At 47.9% G+C, this 17,385-nt stretch overlaps 1 protein-coding gene across 1 annotated transcript in view; it reads left to right on the top strand.

Annotated features, from left to right (window-relative positions):
- DNHD1 (dynein heavy chain domain 1) overlaps nucleotides 1–17,385 on the top strand; it is a gene marked incomplete at both ends in the record, with an annotated part of 53,875 nt that overhangs the window by 1,456 nt on the left and 35,034 nt on the right. Inside the window, 9 exon segments of the mRNA XM_081100255.1 lie at nucleotides 4,076–4,246; nucleotides 7,399–7,602; nucleotides 7,682–7,792; nucleotides 9,616–9,772; nucleotides 13,290–13,544; nucleotides 13,653–13,790; nucleotides 13,914–13,965; nucleotides 15,714–15,970; nucleotides 16,061–16,304. Of these exon segments, the coding sequence (XP_080956381.1) occupies nucleotides 4,076–4,246; nucleotides 7,399–7,602; nucleotides 7,682–7,792; nucleotides 9,616–9,772; nucleotides 13,290–13,544; nucleotides 13,653–13,790; nucleotides 13,914–13,965; nucleotides 15,714–15,970; nucleotides 16,061–16,304 (1,589 nt within the window).

The following is a 17,385-nucleotide window of genomic DNA, read 5'->3' as shown; positions in this document are numbered from 1 at the left end:
CTCTATCCACTGAGCCCAACCGGCTAGGCCTCCTCTCTTCCTTTTTGTCTGCAAAATTAACCCAGTGTTCTTAGTGTTAATCCCCACAGGAAACTGCAGAAACTTGTGAAAATCAAGTCAGCTGTGAGCAAGCCAAAGCTTCAGAGGACAGCTTGAGTTCCCAGACTTCTTTCTCAGATGGTGCTGGAAGCCGCCTTAATTTTCTTCTCACTCATTCATAATCCCTGAGCCTCGCCCCTGGGCTGCCCTAGTGCTGGGTGCTGCATGCTGGGTACAGGTCTTCCCCTCGGATGCTTCTGGATGTGTGCTTGTCTGGGGGCCTTTCCACTCACGTCAGTGTGAGCTAAGCCATCTCCAGGGCAGCTTCAAGTTGCCAGCACTGCCGGAGGGACTTCATTCTGATCCTTCCCGGGTCTTCTTCCTGCCTTGCCAGTGTGGGTATCCTGGCCCCTCTATGATGACCCTCTCCCCCCAATCTGGCTCTTGTTGTTTTCTTCAGGATTACAGAATGCCATCAGAGACCTCCTTTCCTGAGAGTTCTCTAACTCTAGTCTTGGAATCCCTCCCCAATCCTCTGGATTGATTTTCTTGCATATCCTATATAATAAAAGGGTAATATGCAAATTGACCCCAACAGCAGAACGACTGAGCATGACTGGTCACTATGACACACACTGACCACCAGGGGGCAGACGCTCAATGCAGGAGCTGCCCCCGGTGGTCAGTGCACTCCCACAGGAGGAGCTCTGCTCAGTCACAACCAGGCGGATGGCTGCCAGTACAGCGGTGGTGGTGGGAGCCTCTCCTGCCTCCTCAGCAGCGCTAAGGATATCTGACTGCAGCTTAGGCCTACTCCCCGCTGGCAAGTGGACATCCCCTGAGGGCTGCTGGGCTGCCAGAGGGATTTCTGACTGCCAGCTTAGGCCCAATTCCCTGGGGAGCGAGTCTAAGCCAGCAGGTGGTTATCCCCCGAGGGGTCCCAGACTCAAGAGGACACAGGACGGGCTGAGGGACTCCCCCCCTGCCGAGTGCACAAATTTTTGCACACCGGGCCTCAGTATATATACACTGAGTGGCCAGATTATTATGACTGGCCAGATTATTATGACCACCCCATCAGTACTTCATTGACACTTCCAAAAATACTGAATATTGAAAACTTCCTAAGCAAATACTCTCAAGGTTTTATTATTATTATTCTTTGCATAACTAATTCACTTCATTGTATGGATGGGGTGGTTATAATAATCTGGCCGGTCATAATAATCTGGCCACTATATATATATACATATATATATATATATATATATATATATATATATATGCCTAAGTGACCATTAGGACTGGATGATCTGAAGATCAGCTGGCAGCTATGACCTGCACTGACTACCAGGGGGAAGACGCTCAATGCAGAAGCTGCCCCCTGGTGGTCAGTGTGCTCTCACAGCCAACCTCCCGGGACCAGCTAACCTCCCGCGCAGTCACTCCAACCTCCCGTGGTCCCTCCCCATGGCTGGTTTGATCAGGACTGGGGGAGACGGCCCAGATTGGCCCTGATCGCAGGTCAGGCTGAGGGACCCCACCCGTGCACAAATTCGTGCACCAAACCTCCTGATTCATAGGTTAACTAACGTTCAACCCCTAAGTCATGCCAGCTGGTCATGGGTTGATTTTCTAAGGGCTTTGCAGCTTGTGTGTGACACATTCATGATCTGGCTAGTTTTGCCTTTAATCCAGCTCGACTTTGTCAGTTTTTGCTCTAAGATAATGTCTGGGTCAAGTTTTCTCTGAAGCCTTAGCGCCCTAATGGTGGACAGAGAGGCAGGCCCTGATGGCAGGTGGCCAGCGCTTACAATTTATGCCTTCAATAACCCCAGCTGGCTCCCTTTTACACTGTGTTCCTGTGTAAGTTTCCTTTCCTGGGGGAACGTAACTGAAGTGAGAATGGGTTGAGATGTAGGGAAGGGGTCAAGTTTTCTCTGCCCTCTCTTGAACCTGGCGTCAAACCTCTGAGGCCTAGCTAATGTGGCTTAATTTGCATGAAGTTTTCCAGGACTGGTCTCTAAGGCATTCATTCATTCAATAAGTATTATGGAAGCTTAATATATATTAGGAGCTGCTAGATGCTGAGGATACAAAAGCGAACAAGATGGACTCCATCTCCTCCCTTGGGTCTTACAGCTTAGTTAGGGGGATAAATGTTATATAAGTCGATATAAGTAACATATAATTACAAATTGTGCGAAGCGCTATAAAATCTGGCTGCTCCTCTGGTGTGTGTGTACAGTCAGGGGAAAGCACATCAGAGGAGGAGCTTGGTGAGAGCTCTTGCCGTGGGATTGCGTGAGGAGGAAGCCAGACTGTGGTGCATTCAGGAGTGAATGGGAGATGAAGTAGAAATCGCATTTTACTGTTCTGTCATGAAGTTTGGCTTGATAGGGAGAGAGATACAGTAGGACAGAAGATTGAAAGAAGAGTAGTGTCTGGGCAGAACTCTTAAAAAAAGGGGGGGGGGGAGATGTTCATAGCCCTTAAGACAGTGCTTGAGAAGCGGGTGTTCAATAAATATATATGTAGAGGGAATGAATAAATATAGGCTAATGGTAAGGAGAACAGACTGAAAATTCCTCATGAAGAGGGGATAGGCAGTGGTTCTCAACCTTCTGGCCCTTTAAATACAGTTCCTCATGTGGTGGCCCAACCATAAAATTATGTTCGTTGCTACTTCATAACTGTCATGTTGCTACTGTTAGGGGTCGTAATGTAAATATCTGATATGCAGGATGGTCTTAGGCGACCCCTGTGAAAGGGTCTTTTGGCCGCCAAAGGGGTCGCGACCCTCAGGTTGAGAACCCCTGGGATAGGGGATCCAGAGCACAAATGGAGGGATGGGCCTTGTAAGAGAAGAAAGGACACTCCTTCCTCTCAAACTGGGGGACAAGTTTAGGATGGGAGCCCATACAGATAAAGATGCGGGAAGGCAGCCAGCGTCGGGGAGTTAGTCCATGGCTGAAAGCCTCGGTTCTCTCTGGGCAGAGAAGGGAGGGGCCGGGGGCTGGGCAGCGTTGGGCATAGGGTGAGGGTTGGTGGAGGCCTGGACAGCAGCTGAGGACACAGAAAGAGGCAGCTGCCTGAGGGCCCGTCCTAAGACATCGGAGTAGAGTGAGCCCACAGTGGAGATTGGACATCAGTAACGTAGAACGGAGCCAATATTCCTGGTTCTGTGAACCTACTTAGATCACAGAGGACTTTAATGGTTAAGGAAGTGGACCTTCAATAGCAGTTACGCCTCTACAAGGACATCCTGATCCAACCTCAAGGTCATAAACCCTATTGTTGATATGAACTTTAGAATAGGATGGTACTGTGTTTGGATCAATTAGCGACACTGGTATACTTTGACTGGTTAAGTCTAAGTTTAATTATTCAGAGGTTTGTGTGCATGAGTGTGTGTGTGTGTGTGTGTGTGTGTGTGCGCGCTCGAGGTCACTACTAGTCCCGGTAAAATTTTTCATATCCATTCTGTTGACTGGTGTGGTAGAAGGGTAAGAAGATTGAGGTGGGTTGAAGGATGCACCATTAGGCCCTGGCTGGAAAGGAAAGGATGTGAAGCTGGAGGTTGGGAAGAGCAAGAAAGAGTCACAGGCATGGAGATCAGGTAGGGTTGGAAAGCGGGTACAATGGGAGCAAAGATAGGTGGTCTAGAGGTTAGGAAGGCTGCCAGAGAGGAGAAATCCAGGGCTGTGGGCTTGCAAGGCGATGAGCTGGGAAAATAAAAGTACTCCCCTTGCTTTTACTCAGCACTACAAAATACCTACTTCACAGGAGATGCAATCAATCCAGAGTGACTAGTCATTTATCAGAGGAAGGAGTTGTCTGTGCACATGTCTGTGAACGTGGTTGCCTGACTGTGCCTTCCCATGGACTGGGTGCGCTCGCACAGGTGGCAGAAAGGCTCGGACAGTGCCACAGCAGGTCCTCTCAGCACCAGACTGACCCAGCTCCTGCTCTCACGGCCAACAGTGGCACCCTGACCCCTTTGCTCTGCTTTGTCTCTCCTGACTTTCTCATCCAGGTCTCAGCTTGACTCTGAAGTTTCTGAAAAGACCTTCAAAAAGAGCAGCACTAGCGGCCTCCCTCCGACTTCCCGCCTGAGTAGCCAGGCGATGGCCATTCTGAAGACAGAGAGATACCTGAAGAAGATCCACTTCATCTACCTCAATGTGGCTCCTAGCCGGTACTTTAGGTAAAAGCCTAACCCTAGACCTCAGCTCCTTCCACTCCCTGATTTCTTCCCATGTTCTCTCTCCATCCTCTCTGCTCTCCTGCATTTTCTCTCCCCTTCCCCCCCCCCATATTTCTCCTCTGTCTCCCAGTATCCCACCCCCTTCCCTTCACCTCAGCCTCACAGCCTTTTGTCTGAGTCATCCTCTTCCACCTTTGGCTCTGTCTGCTTTATTCTATCCTAGAATGACAGAAGCGTTTGGCCATTACCTCAGAGAGGAATTTAATGGTGACCTCTCCAAACTCCAGTGCATGAACCGGGTGTTTGTTTAAATCTTTACAGTGTCAGGGAAGTCTTGTGTTTCCCAAAGCATCCTGCTCCTTAGACTGAACCAAAATCTGCTCTCTTTTAACAGTTACCCCTCAGTCTTAGTTTGATCTCTGGGGCTATACGAGCAAGTGTCCTCCTCCCACCTGACTCCAGAGGCATTCATTCCCTTTCTTCCGTTAGATCCAAATCTTACATATTTCCAAAAGCCCCGTTCAAGTCCCATCTCTTCTCAGAAGTAATAATAACAATTACCATTAATTGAGCTTTCCTGTATACCAGGCATTGTGTTAATAAGCACATGAGATGTGTTATTTAATCCTCACCATATTATTTCCATATATGAGATGAGTAGACTGATATATAGAGAAGTTAAATGACTTGTCCAAAGCCACATAAGTGGTGGAAACAGGACTTACACCTAGGGCTGTCTTAATTTATTTATTTTTAATATATTTTTATTGATTTTAGAGAGTAAGGGATAGGGAGAGATAGAAACATGAATGATGAGAGAGAATCACTGATTGGCTGCCTTCTGCTTGCCCCACCCTGGAGATTGAGCCCGAAACCTAGGCATGTGCCCTGACTGGGAACTGAACTGTGACCCCTTGGCTTGTAGGTCGACCACTGAGCCACACCGGCCAGGCTGGACCAGCTCATGCTTTTAAGCAGTATCTGAGAGCCTTATTCCATATACACTGATCTTTTTCTCCTGGACTTACATAGCACTATTGATCTGTATCATCCATTCATTTACTGATCAATTCATCAACAAACATTCACTGAGAGCATTGCGCCAGTTATTAAGCAATTGTGTCTTGGTTCTAATTTTACTCTTCTCTCTGCTTTGTGATACTTGGGCTGAGACTGAAAAGTCATTTCTCATTTTTCAACTGGCCTCCTGTTAGGCTTGATTAACAGGGGTGCTAGGAGGAGGCTGGACCACAGGATAAGAGGAGAAGGGCCTTTCTCCTTCCTTCGCTTGCTCTTCCTGTCAGCATTGCACCAGGCTGCTTCACCCTGACAGCAGCCGGCACTTTCTACATCAGCCTCTTCGTGATTCTGGGAGGTACCAATGCCAGCCAGGTGGTACCTTCCCATCAGAATTCTGAGTCGCAACTCGGCAAGGCCCCTCCTCCAAAATACTTAGGTACTGGTAGCAGCCAGGAAATTCAACTTCCAACTCTACAACCCCTCCTCCAAGCTTGCAGCTTCTAAGACCCCAAACATCTTTCCTTTGCGCCTCTAGTTGTGGTGCTGGCATCCATTTCCTGCAGTCATTATCTCTGTGTTACCTTAGTGTCCCCCTTTTTAAAAAAATATATTTTATTGATATTTTACAGAGAGGAAGGGAGAGGAATAGAGAGTTAGAAACATCGATGAGAGAGAAACATTGATCAGCTGCCTCCTGCACACCCCCTACTGGGGATGTGCCCGCATTCAGTCCGCAGGCCGACACTCTATTCACTGAGCCAAACCAGTTTTGGCTAGTGTTCCCTTTTTGCTTTCTCAGTTCCCTGAAACTAAAAAACACATTCTCACCCTGGCCGATGTGGCTCAATGGTTGGAGCAGCTGTCCACACACCAAAGGGTCTTGGTTCAATTCCCAATCAAGGGCACATACCTGGGTTGCATGTTCAATTCCCAACCCCAGTCAGGGCACTTGCGGGAGGCAGCCGATCAATGTGTCTCATTTACTTCAATGTTTCTCTCTCTCTCTCCTCCCCCTTCCTCCCTTCTACTCTCTCTACAAAATCAATGGGAAAAATGCCCTCAGATGAGGATTAAAAAACAAAACAAAACACACACACACACACACACACACACACACACACACAAACACATTCTCTCTATTGGATTCACTTTGTTATACTGTCTACTGTGGTTTTGGTTTTCCTGATGGGACCCTGACAGATACAGTACTTGGTATCATGAGTAGTTCCAGGAAATAAGCTCCTTGCCAGTGGGAAATACTAATAGGGATACGAGTAATCCATGGCATGTAGTGCCATCACAAATAATTAAAGTGATCACTTTTGGTGGAATGTGATGAGCTACCTACTGCCACCTAGTGGCGGCTACACATGACTGTCTGGCAGTAATGTTAGTAATGGTAATGATGTGGGATGAGATGCCAATTGGCCATGGTGGAAAGCTAACTAGCTTACTGCAACAAGATACCGCTATTATATAGCTACATGTAAGTTGTTTTGAAGGTGGAATGTAGGTGATTTCTCTGCAGTAAGAGGATTTGGTGGGATTGTAAGATAGCTCTGGAGGTGCCTTGTTCACGAGGTGGCAATTTCCCCCTTTTTGGCCTGTGTCTAGTCTTCTCATTGCCCCTTGCGTTTCCCCATTCTCAATTACTCCAAGTGGCATTTTTTGATGGTCTCTGATGTTATTTCAGTGTCTAGAGATATATGAATTTTATCATTTCCAAGCTGCACATTTTTTTCCACATTTTGACACCTCTGAAATTGCAATGCATCTTACAGATCGATGGAGTATCATATTGGGAGCATTTTTTCTTTCATTAAAAAATGCTGCATCTTACAATGAATGGAAATCTTAGATTTGATGGGATGTAAGGTATCCAGGTCTGGAGATATGAACTTGCAATTGGCTAGGTGCCTTTTTTTTTTCTTTCCATCTATCCTTGGCTTCTATTTCTTCGTAATCATAGTTGATCCATCTTTCTATTTTGAAGATCATTCTGCTCTTTTACCTCTCTTCTACAGCCTTATTTACTGTCTCATTAAAAAAAAATCTCCCCTGCCTTCTTTTGTCCCTTCCTGAAGCCTGCACACGTTCCCAGGGCTCCCACTGATCAGAGCCCCTTTTTAAAGGCCCTACAGCCTGGTGGTGGTGCCGCCAAACAAGGTGAATCCTGAGCACTACATCTTCTCGCCCTTTGGGGTCCTGCATGTACATCCTAAGGAGGCCACTGAGACAATGACTCTGGGTACCTGGCACCGCCACTTTGTCCTCTGGCAACTCCTCCAGCTCATTCCATTCTTCAAGTATTGCCTCTTACGCAAGGCCTGGGCCTGGTAGGTGATGATGGCTGTGGGGTTGGGGGGAAGTGCTGCAGAGAGCCAGCTGCATGTGGCCACTCCCTCTGCTCTGTAGCTGGAGGAAGACCGTGAAGTTTCAGAGGCTGCACCGGTGCCGGAATTTCCTGGGGAGGCATCTGCTCTTTGCCGTGCCCCACTTTGGAGTGGCGCTGCTCCATATCAGCAGGTGAGGTCTTCAAAACACAACTTCGGTGGATTTTAAAAAACATTTTTAGAAAAAGAAATAACATGTTCCTTGTAGAAAATTTGGAAAATACAAAGAAGCACAATGGAAAGTCAGTTTTAATCCCTCCACCCATAAGTAACCACTATGAACATTTTGTTGCATATTCTTCTATCTTTTTTCTGTCACACATACATTGTGATCAGACTTTACATATTGTTAAGTAATCCATTTTTTTTTACCTCTGAATAATATATTCTGAACATATCACTGTGTACTAATGCACCCCTACACCAGGTTACCCCAGATCACACAATGATTAAGTATCACACCTGGGGATCTAGCTCAGGTGGTTGACTCCACAGTATTACTTGGGTTCTTTCTTTGGAAAAGCTTAGTTGTCTCTATTTTCAGTACTCTCTTGCTTTCTCTGCTCTCCTCAGCCACTCCAATTACCTTCTGTGACAGGAGTTGCAATCTCAAATGCCTATGGGCCCCAAGCAGGAGCTATGGAAGAAATGCAGTGGGTTAGATGCAAGACATGACAAAGTGTGGGGACTGTGATCTGGAGATGGCATTGGAAGAGGACAGTCGTGCTCAGTTCTCATGGACTGTTGCCATTGGAGCAGAGGCCCAGCATGCCAGCCACCTTATTTTTCAGGATTGCCTGGAAATGCACATTTTGTTGTAAAATTTCTTAATTTTACCTCATTAGCTCAAATTTTTATTAAGACACCATTTCAGTCAGAATGTGGCCCGTGGGCTGCCAGTTTGTAACCTATACTCTGGGCATCCTCCAGCCTAGCCTAATCATCATGGTGTTAATCAAAAGCAGAAGGGCTTGGAGGCTGGACTGATCTGAATTTAAATCCTGGACACTAGCGAGGGGCTTGACCTGAATAAAGATAAAGATTTCTGCTACACAGCTGTAGTGAGAATTAAATGAGATTGTGAATCTAAAGGACCATGTTCAGTGCCTCATAGTAGCTACCAAATAAATGACGCCCATTAGGATCATCCTCTGCTCATTGGAGGTCTTTCATATCTCTCTCTCTCTCTCTCTCTCTCTCTCTCTCTCTCTCTCTCTCTTTCTCTCTCTTCTTCTGTTTTAAGGGTGTTTAGAGATGTGGTATTTTCAGGGTGGGTGGTGGAGAATGGGTAACAGAAGTGGGATTCCTCAGGGATAGTCAGCCTATAGCAGTGATGGCGAACCTTTTGAGCTCGGCGTGTCAGCATTTTGAAAAGTCCTAACTTAACTCTGGTGCCGTGTCACATAGAGAAATATTTTGATATTTGCAACCATAGTAAAACAAAGACTTATATTTTTGATATTTATTTTATATATTTAAATGCCATTTAACAAAGAAAAGTCATCCACAAAAGTGAGTTCACGTGTCATAGGTTCACCATCACTGGCCTATAGGGAAGTGGCAGGTCCATCACCTTTGATCTTTAAACTCCCCCATCCATTTAGACTAGTAGGGCCCTCCGCTTTCCCTCGTCCAAGGAGGAAGCCTCTGTAGTCTCTCCTTCTAAGTCGGACCTTGGGCTCTATTTGACCCTTTCTCCTGGCAGTAAGGTCACTCAGGGTAAACATTTGCACCTACCCCAGGCCTCTCCCGAAGAATTCCCCAGCCAGAAACTTCCTGGGCTTGAATTCTTCCAAAGAATCCTCAAGAGGGAGCTGTGGCTGTCGGTCACTGGGGATATTATAATCTTTCGAAACCTTTGCTCATTCTGTGGTGAGCTGAGCTAGCAAGAGGTCAAATGTGTCCAAGGAGAGAGGGCTGAGAAGCGGCTCTGACCAGTGTGGCCCTTGATTCCAGGCTTCTGCAGGAGCTGCACTCTGTGTCCTGGCTCCCCCAGGCGCCGGACCGGTGCTACGAGCTGCCAGACCTGCAGCGGGCTCTAACCCAGGAGAACCACAAGGCCCTGGAGCTGCTTTCTCGCTGTCTGCAGCTCTGCAAGTCCATCCTGGACATGGTAAGAGGCTCCAGTGTATGGTGACCCCTTTCTCCAAGCTGAGCTGCCAGAGTTCCAGCTCCCTCTTGGCTTGAGCTTCTCCTGGGATCCCCTGGGTGGCCTGGGCTCTGCAGTTGGCTCAACCATTGTTCTGCCCAGCAACAGCAGCCTCTGCCCCGGGCTGGCTGGATCAGTAACAGGTGGGCAGAGACTTGGACTCAGCCTCTCCCTAAGGGTTGGTCCTGGCCTTGAGCAGTGAGGAGAAGGAACATAACAACATCTATTTTTCAGTTGTTTGTGCCAGAGGTACTAGGGAATCTGAGAGTTGGAATCCTGATCTTTCATACTGCCAGGCTTATCTTTGAACCAATCTTGCAACTTTGGCAGGTGCTGTGGCTCATAGAAGCACCCAATGATGGCATCCTTCCTAACTTTGCCTACTTTGCATCTGCGGTGCATGCCCCCGGCCAGGGGCCTGGGAGGCCCTGCTGTGTACTTGCCTCTTCCCCGTGACCTGTCATCATGGTTTTTTGTCTGTCAGGTGGGGCTGGATGACTTACAAAGTTCTCCGGCTAATCACCATCTGTAGATAGTCCAGATCTGAGAGAGAGGGCCCACCCAGATTTTGTGAAAATGAGAAATGATGTGAAGGAGGCCCTTGGTACATTCATACAGGGAAATGGTCTTTAGCCTCCAGACAGCAAGAGCTGGACCTGGCATTGCACTGAACTGAATGGGGCAAAAGGTGGAGGTGAGGTGCTCCATGGCCTTTCCCTACCTCCAGTTCCTATTTCCACCTTTGTTTTAATGTTATGAAACTAGTTATAACTTTCTTATAGTCAGTAGTTTATATATAATATATATATATTTTACCCAAGGATATTTTCTCCATTGATTTTTAGAGAGCGTGTAAGGGAGGGAGAGACAGAAAGAGAGATAAACATTGATGTGAGAGAGACACATCAATCGGTTGCCTCCCACACACACCCTGGCAGGGATTGAGCCCGTAACCAAGGTATGTGCCCTTGACCAGAATTGAACCCAGAACCCTTCAGTCCTCGGGCCCTAGTGCTTATTATAGGTTTTGCTGTATAGTAGGTGCTCAGTGACTATTTGTTGAGTGAATGAATGAATGAATGAATGAATGGATATCCATATCTTTCTCCCAAGCAATATAAGAACCTTAGCACTCTCCTAATTTCCTTCCTCTCCTCTTTCTCCCTTCACCCTCTACCCTTTCTAATGTGCTCATATTAATATATCTTGGAGGAATTTAAATTGATTTCTTATGAACATTCTTGCTTTACAGCCTACCCATTTAGAATTAATAATATGTTTCACAAATTTCTGTGCTCATTCAATCTACTCATAGACCATTTCATCCTCTTGTATTCATATATCTCTGTCAGAAATATACTATTGTTATTGGGTGTGGTTGTTTCTTTAAGAGAAAATCTGTAAATGGTAAATTTGTGGTGTTTATATATCTAAAAATGTCTTTATTCATTCTCAAACATCAGTGATACTGTGGCTACTAGTAGATTCAGAATTCCAGGTTTAAAAAATGTCCTCAGAACTTTGAAGATACTGCCCCTAGTGGTGAGGTTTTAAATTGTATTCTGATTATATTCTGTTGTAATAATTACTGTTTGTCTGGTTTTATCTGAACTGGCACTCAGCGAGCTCTTTAATGCAAGGTGACAGATTTCTTTTACAAATATTTACTGTGGAACTGCCAGTGGCCGGCACTGGGCTAAGCAATAGAGAAGCAAAATGTGTGCCGAGGCCTCCTCCTCAAAGATTTTGCAGTGTCGTGGCGAGTCACACAAGCAACTAGATAATGAAGACGCACTGGACTCGGGGCCATGAAGTGGGAAGCACTTGGTACTGAGAGCACTTTTTTCTTCATGTTCAATTTTGCTTGTTTATTGAAAGTATTACATGTCTCCTTCTCCCCCCCCCCTTAACCCCTCCCCTGTCACTCCCACCCCCAAGGGCTAGCCCCCACCGCCCCAGTGTCTGTGCCCATTGGTCATGCTAATATGCATACAAGTCCTTTGGTTGATCTCTAACTGCCCCCGTCCCCTGCCTTCTCCCCAAAATTTGACAGTCTGCTCACTGGCACCTTGTCTCTGGATCCATTTTTGTTCATCAGTTTATGTTGATCATTATATCCCACATATAAGTGAGATCATGTGATATTTATCTTTCTCCGGCTGGCTTATTTCACTTAGCATAATACTCTAAGAGCATTTAAATTTTTTTTTTTTTTATTGATTTCAGGGAGAAGAAGGGAGAGGGAAGGAGAGAAACATTAATGATGAGAGAGAATTATTGATCAGCTGCCTCCTGTACACCCCCTACTGGGGATCAAGTCCAGTAGCTCTGACCAGGAATGGAACCCTGACCTCCTGGTTCATGAATCAATGCTCAACCACTGAGCAACACCGGGCCAGCGGTACTGAGGATATTGCTGGAGCACAGAAGAGGCCTTCTCACCAAGTCTGAGGGCACGTGTGCATGATATGCCTGGCTTAAGTCTCAACTGCCTATGTCTGGGTCTCAGAAAACTTGGATTTGAGCTCAGGGTTAGCAGAAAACAGTTCATAGTCACCAGTTAGTTTTAATTACAAGCTCTATGGAGCATCAAAAATGACAAGAGAGCAACAAGGACAAAATGTCCATTTGGCCAAGAATATCTTCCTGGTATCTCCCCTCTGTTCCTCAACAGGACAGGCCCTGAGAGGTGGTACCTGTCAGCAGCCTTTGGGGAATGAGGCCCCTCCCAGATGTGAGAAGAGCCCACAGAGAAGCTCCCAGACTTTTATCTCACATACCCCCACCTCCCGCAGAAAGCCTGAGTCAGTACACAAAGACAGCTCCTGCTGTCACATAAGGCAGAATTCTGCTGGTCAACAGGCCACACCACCAGCCCAGTGATGAGAGCCCGTATCCTGGAGTTATGTGGCCGTACTTACCCAGCCTTTCTCTTTTTCTGTCTAATCTGTGCCGTGTGGACCTCTCTGTTTACACGGGCACAAATTTTTCTACTTGAGTTCCCTGCCTCGGGGCTTTTAGTAGACAGGCCTAACCTATCAAACTAATACATTGTGGCCTCTCAATATATATTCTCAATTTCATATCTTCCCTGGTCACATAAAGATGTCTGGGGCTATCTCTACTGAAAAGCAGCCCTCTGTGTGTAAATCTAGGTTCTAGGTTTCCGGCTCCAAGACCTGAGCATTTTGCACAGGCCAGTGGGTTGCCAGTTTGTTCTCCATCCCTCATTCTTGTCTTTTAAAAAAAATTTTAATTCGTTTCAGAGAGGAAGGGAGAGAGGGAGAGACAGAAACATCAATGATGAGACAGAATCATTGATTGGCTACCTCCTGCACGCCCCCCACGAGGGATCGAGACCACAACCTGGGCATGTGCCCTGACCCGGGAATCGAGCCCTGACCTCCTTTCCGGCCACTGAGCCACCCCGGCTGGGCCATCCCTCTTTCTCCAGTGAGTTTTCCACTCTCGGTGCTGGCAGGTTCAGGAGGATACATATCAAATGCAACAGGGCCTGCAGGAGCGAGTGAAGAACTGCCAGAGGGTCGGAACAGACCAAGGCTCCGTATACCTGCGGAAGGTGCAGTGCCGGCAGCTGGAGCAGAAGCTGAAGCGAGTAGAGACCTGGCTGCTGCAGCTGGGACAACTGGCCCGCCTGGTGCACTACATGATCTGCCAGAGCCTCGTGTCCATCATAGAGGAGAAGATAACCTCTTTTGTGACCAACATCCTGAAAGTGAGGTGGTGGTGGCATGCGTGGAGGTGGGCAGGCAGTCGAGGGCCAGCTGGCGGGGAGCGGATACTGACATCTAGCCCCACCACCTCTCCTGACCCTTCTTTATAGGCCCCGAGGCAGAATCCCTTTCTCTCAGCCCAGCTGGTCTTTAACAGGCGTGGCCAGCTGTCTCATGAGCCCTGTATTGAAGACATAATCCAGATTCTAACTGGGGGCCTCCAGTATGTCAAGGTTTCTGCTCTGAAGGTATTCTGGTTGGGCAAGGGGCTGGCTGTAGGAATTCCCAAATTTTATCCTCAGGAGCTTTCCGCCTGGTCCGAACCCTCATTGTTTTTCATTTCTGCCCCTTCACGATACGGTGACATGCAGGTAATGAAGTCTACGGACCTGAAGACCTCTGGGGATTCCCTGAATTCTGAAGGTATTTAAGGAGACTTAGGCAGAGGGTAGGAGGAGGGGAAGAAGGGGGGAGGGCACATGCAGCATGCTAATGGCATTGCCAGAGAGTCAGGCTTTGGGTGTGGATGGAGCGTATCTAACCTGAGCACTCCCCTCCCCATAAGAGTGGTCTACACAATGAAAACAAGAAGTCACAAGGTAGGTGCTTCCAGGCTAGGTCCAGTGGCTCAAAAACGCCATCAAGCACCAGGCTCTTTATATCCTTCCCCCAGCTCCTTCCTGGGTTTAGCTATAGGTAAGGGCACATCTGCTTAGAGGGGTGTGCGTGGTAAGAGAGGCTGCAATCACAAAACCATCGTTTTATCCTCAGGCTTACTGCCACATAACGGCGAGATGAGCTGCAGGTCTAAGCATCCCATCCGCAAGCAAAATCAGGGGAAAGGGGGAGGCAAGGGAGAGAGACAAGAGCCGAAGTGGGGAGGCGAGGTAGAAGAGCATTGCCAACAAGACAGTGAGATTTGATGACGACTTGGGCTGGACAGAGGGGCAGGCAGTGGCAGAGATGGTGAGAATGGGTTGGATTCTGGATATATGTTTAATGTAGAGCCAACAGGATTTTGTGATCGCTGGGTGTGTGTTGAGAGAGAGAGGAGTCAAAGACTAAAATTTCTGACTGGAGCAACTGGAAGAATGGAGTTCCCGTTTGCTGAGGTTGGAAGACTGCAGGAAGAGCAGTTTTGGGGAGGGAGAAATCAGAGCTCATTTTTGGTCCTACCTGAGGTACATATTAGACATCCCAGTGGAGAGGTAGAGTAGGCAGTCGTTTCAAAGGGATTGGCATTCAGGGAGAGGTCTGAGCTAGAGATAAATTTGGAAGCAAATAGATGGTATTTAAAACCATGACACTGGATGAGCTCACTTAGAAAATGAGTACAGATAAGAGACCTGAGCACTGGGTGTGTGTGTGGGGGATGGGGGGCAGGCACTATAATGTTAGGTGTTGTTAGTAAGGATCTAATTTCTAAGCATTTTGATGCTTTCCCCCCTTTTTAATAAAGTGTTTTTGTTGTTGTTGTTGTTGTTGTTAATCCTTACCTGAGCATATTTTTTCCCACTGATTTTTAGAGAGAGTAGAAGGCAGGGGGAGAAACAGAGAGAGGGAAATATCTATGTGAAAGAGACACATCGATTGGTTGCCTCCGCACGGGGCCCGAGACTGAGCCTGCAACTGAGGCGTGCCCTTGACCAGAATCAAACCCTAGCCTAGACCCTTCAGTCGGTGGGCCGATGCTCTAACCACTGAGCAACCGCTAGGGCTAAAGTTTTAATGCGAATACAGACTTTGTCAATTAAGCAGTTCCTAAGAAGTTACAAGGGAGGCCAGGGTTATGGGTCCTGAGGAGGAGGCTGAGTACTGGCACAATCAACACCCTTTCCCACCTCCTCCTGCAGACTGCTCTCCCAGACCCCCTCGCTACTAGAGTGCTTTTCAGCTCTTCTGTGTATTTGCAACCCACTTAGTGTTCTGTAATGTCCTTCCTGCTTACACAAGCTAGAGTAAACCCGCTTCTCCCCACCTGAACCCTAACCAATGAATTCCTCCATGGGTCTGGTGCACTGTGTTTGTAATAAGATGTACGTGTAAACTCACTCATGAGCAGGGTGTGTGTGTGTGTGTGTGTGTGTGTGTGTGTGTACACTTTTAGAGAGGGAGGTCGTGGAGGGGCCCTGGAGGGCACTCATGGACAATTATGGCATGTGTCCCACTAGAAAAAGGTGAAGAAGAGGTCTCGAACACGGAAATGCTGATGCCCAAGTCCCAGGGTGATGTTGTGCAGATCTTCTGTGGCCCGAATGTAGGATTGGTGTGCCCCTGGAAGTCTCACACCATCACCCAAGCGCTGGAGGTCCGTGGGTACCGGCTGCGGAGCCAGTGCTTGCCCCCCAATTACAAGCAGCTGCAAGAGGACCTAAATAACAACCCTCGAATCCAGCAGGCGCTGGCTATACAACAGGCCCTGCTGGTGGTGAGTACAGAGACGTGAGGAGTGGGAGGGTGCCTGCCAAGCCCCGTCACAGCCACCCGCCTCTGCCCTCAGCACCTTGTCTGCCCCTAGGACATGCTGTGGGAGGTGCAGGAGTTCTGCCGGGACCATCACTGGATGACGGGCATGTATAAGTTTCTGCAAGCCTGGGGGCCCCAGAAGCTGGAGTCTATGAGAGGTTGTCCTATCAGCAACTACCAGACGCTGGTGAGCCACCTGGACGGTTGGCAGGCCGGCGTCTCCCAGATGCCTATCGAGCTGATCACAAAAGGCAAGTTGCTGCTGCTGAGCTGCCGTGATATACAGGCCAACCTGGGTGAGTGCCGCTTCCCCTCCCTCCTTTTCCTCCAGCCTCCTTCCCTCATCCACGTGGCTTTGCTGGTGTCTGGAATGTGCATAGGGGACCTGAGCTGCAGGCCCCTCATTGGAGCTGCAGAGCTTCCCAGAGCCCCAGGTCCCAGCCCCTTCCCTGTGCAACTGCAGGTGTGACCCCTGAAGAGGGACAGCCTCTTCCCCATTCTCCCGGGGAGCCAGGTTCCTGCCACCTGACGCTTTCTGTTCTTATGGCGCGGAGTTCAACCGAATGCAACTGAGAAAAATCTTAGTGTCCATTACCTGCAGGGACGAGAGACTATCGGGCCTATGCTTTCTCTGTGGAGGTGGGAGGCCGGGGAGCTGGGGCCTGAAAGAGTTTGCCTGAAAGTCCTGGCCTGCCCAGCCCTCCCTGCCTTTGCTCTTCAACCGATGAAGCACTTGCCTAAAGTGCTCCCCTCCGCCCCTCGCCCTGTCCTAAATGTACAGGGGGTTCAAGCTGGCAGGAAGGAAGAGGGAGGGCCTGTGATTGGCCTGCTTTTGTTCTGACCCTGTTCAGGGCAGCCTTTGCTCCACTGGTACTTGGAAAGCCTGTGTCCTTTCTAGTTTGTTGGCTTCTTGAGTCTTAGTCCAGAGTCAACTGGCTTCTTCAAAAAGAGCAGATGGAGAAAGCATGGGGTTCAGGATCCTGGCTCTGTTTTCCACTGATGAGTGTGACCTTCAGTCAGTGTTATTTATAACATGGGCAATATAATGGAAGGCACTCCCAGGGTCATGGCAGGGAAGATTGAATGAGATACCATGTGTGATATTCCCAGCACTGAGTATGGCATGCAGTGGGTGCTTAATTTTTTCATGTCACTTATCCTCTTCTGTCTGCTGTAATCCTTCTTGCTGAGTTTACCCTTTTATCCTGCCACTCTGTTGCTCTCCTCACTGGGCTCCCTTAAACAGTGAATGATATAATTACCCACTATGGTGAGTTGTTCTTATCAAAACTTTAACTTCATCCTTTTTAAAAATATATATTTTATTGATTTTTCACAGAGAGGAAGGGAGAGGGATAGAGAGTTAGAAACATCATC

This window comes from Myotis nattereri (assembly GCF_964212035.1).
Source record: "Myotis nattereri genome assembly, chromosome: 9".
NCBI classification, from domain to species: domain Eukaryota; kingdom Metazoa; phylum Chordata; class Mammalia; order Chiroptera; family Vespertilionidae; genus Myotis; species Myotis nattereri.
This window is presented reverse-complemented; position numbering and strand designations above follow the sequence as displayed.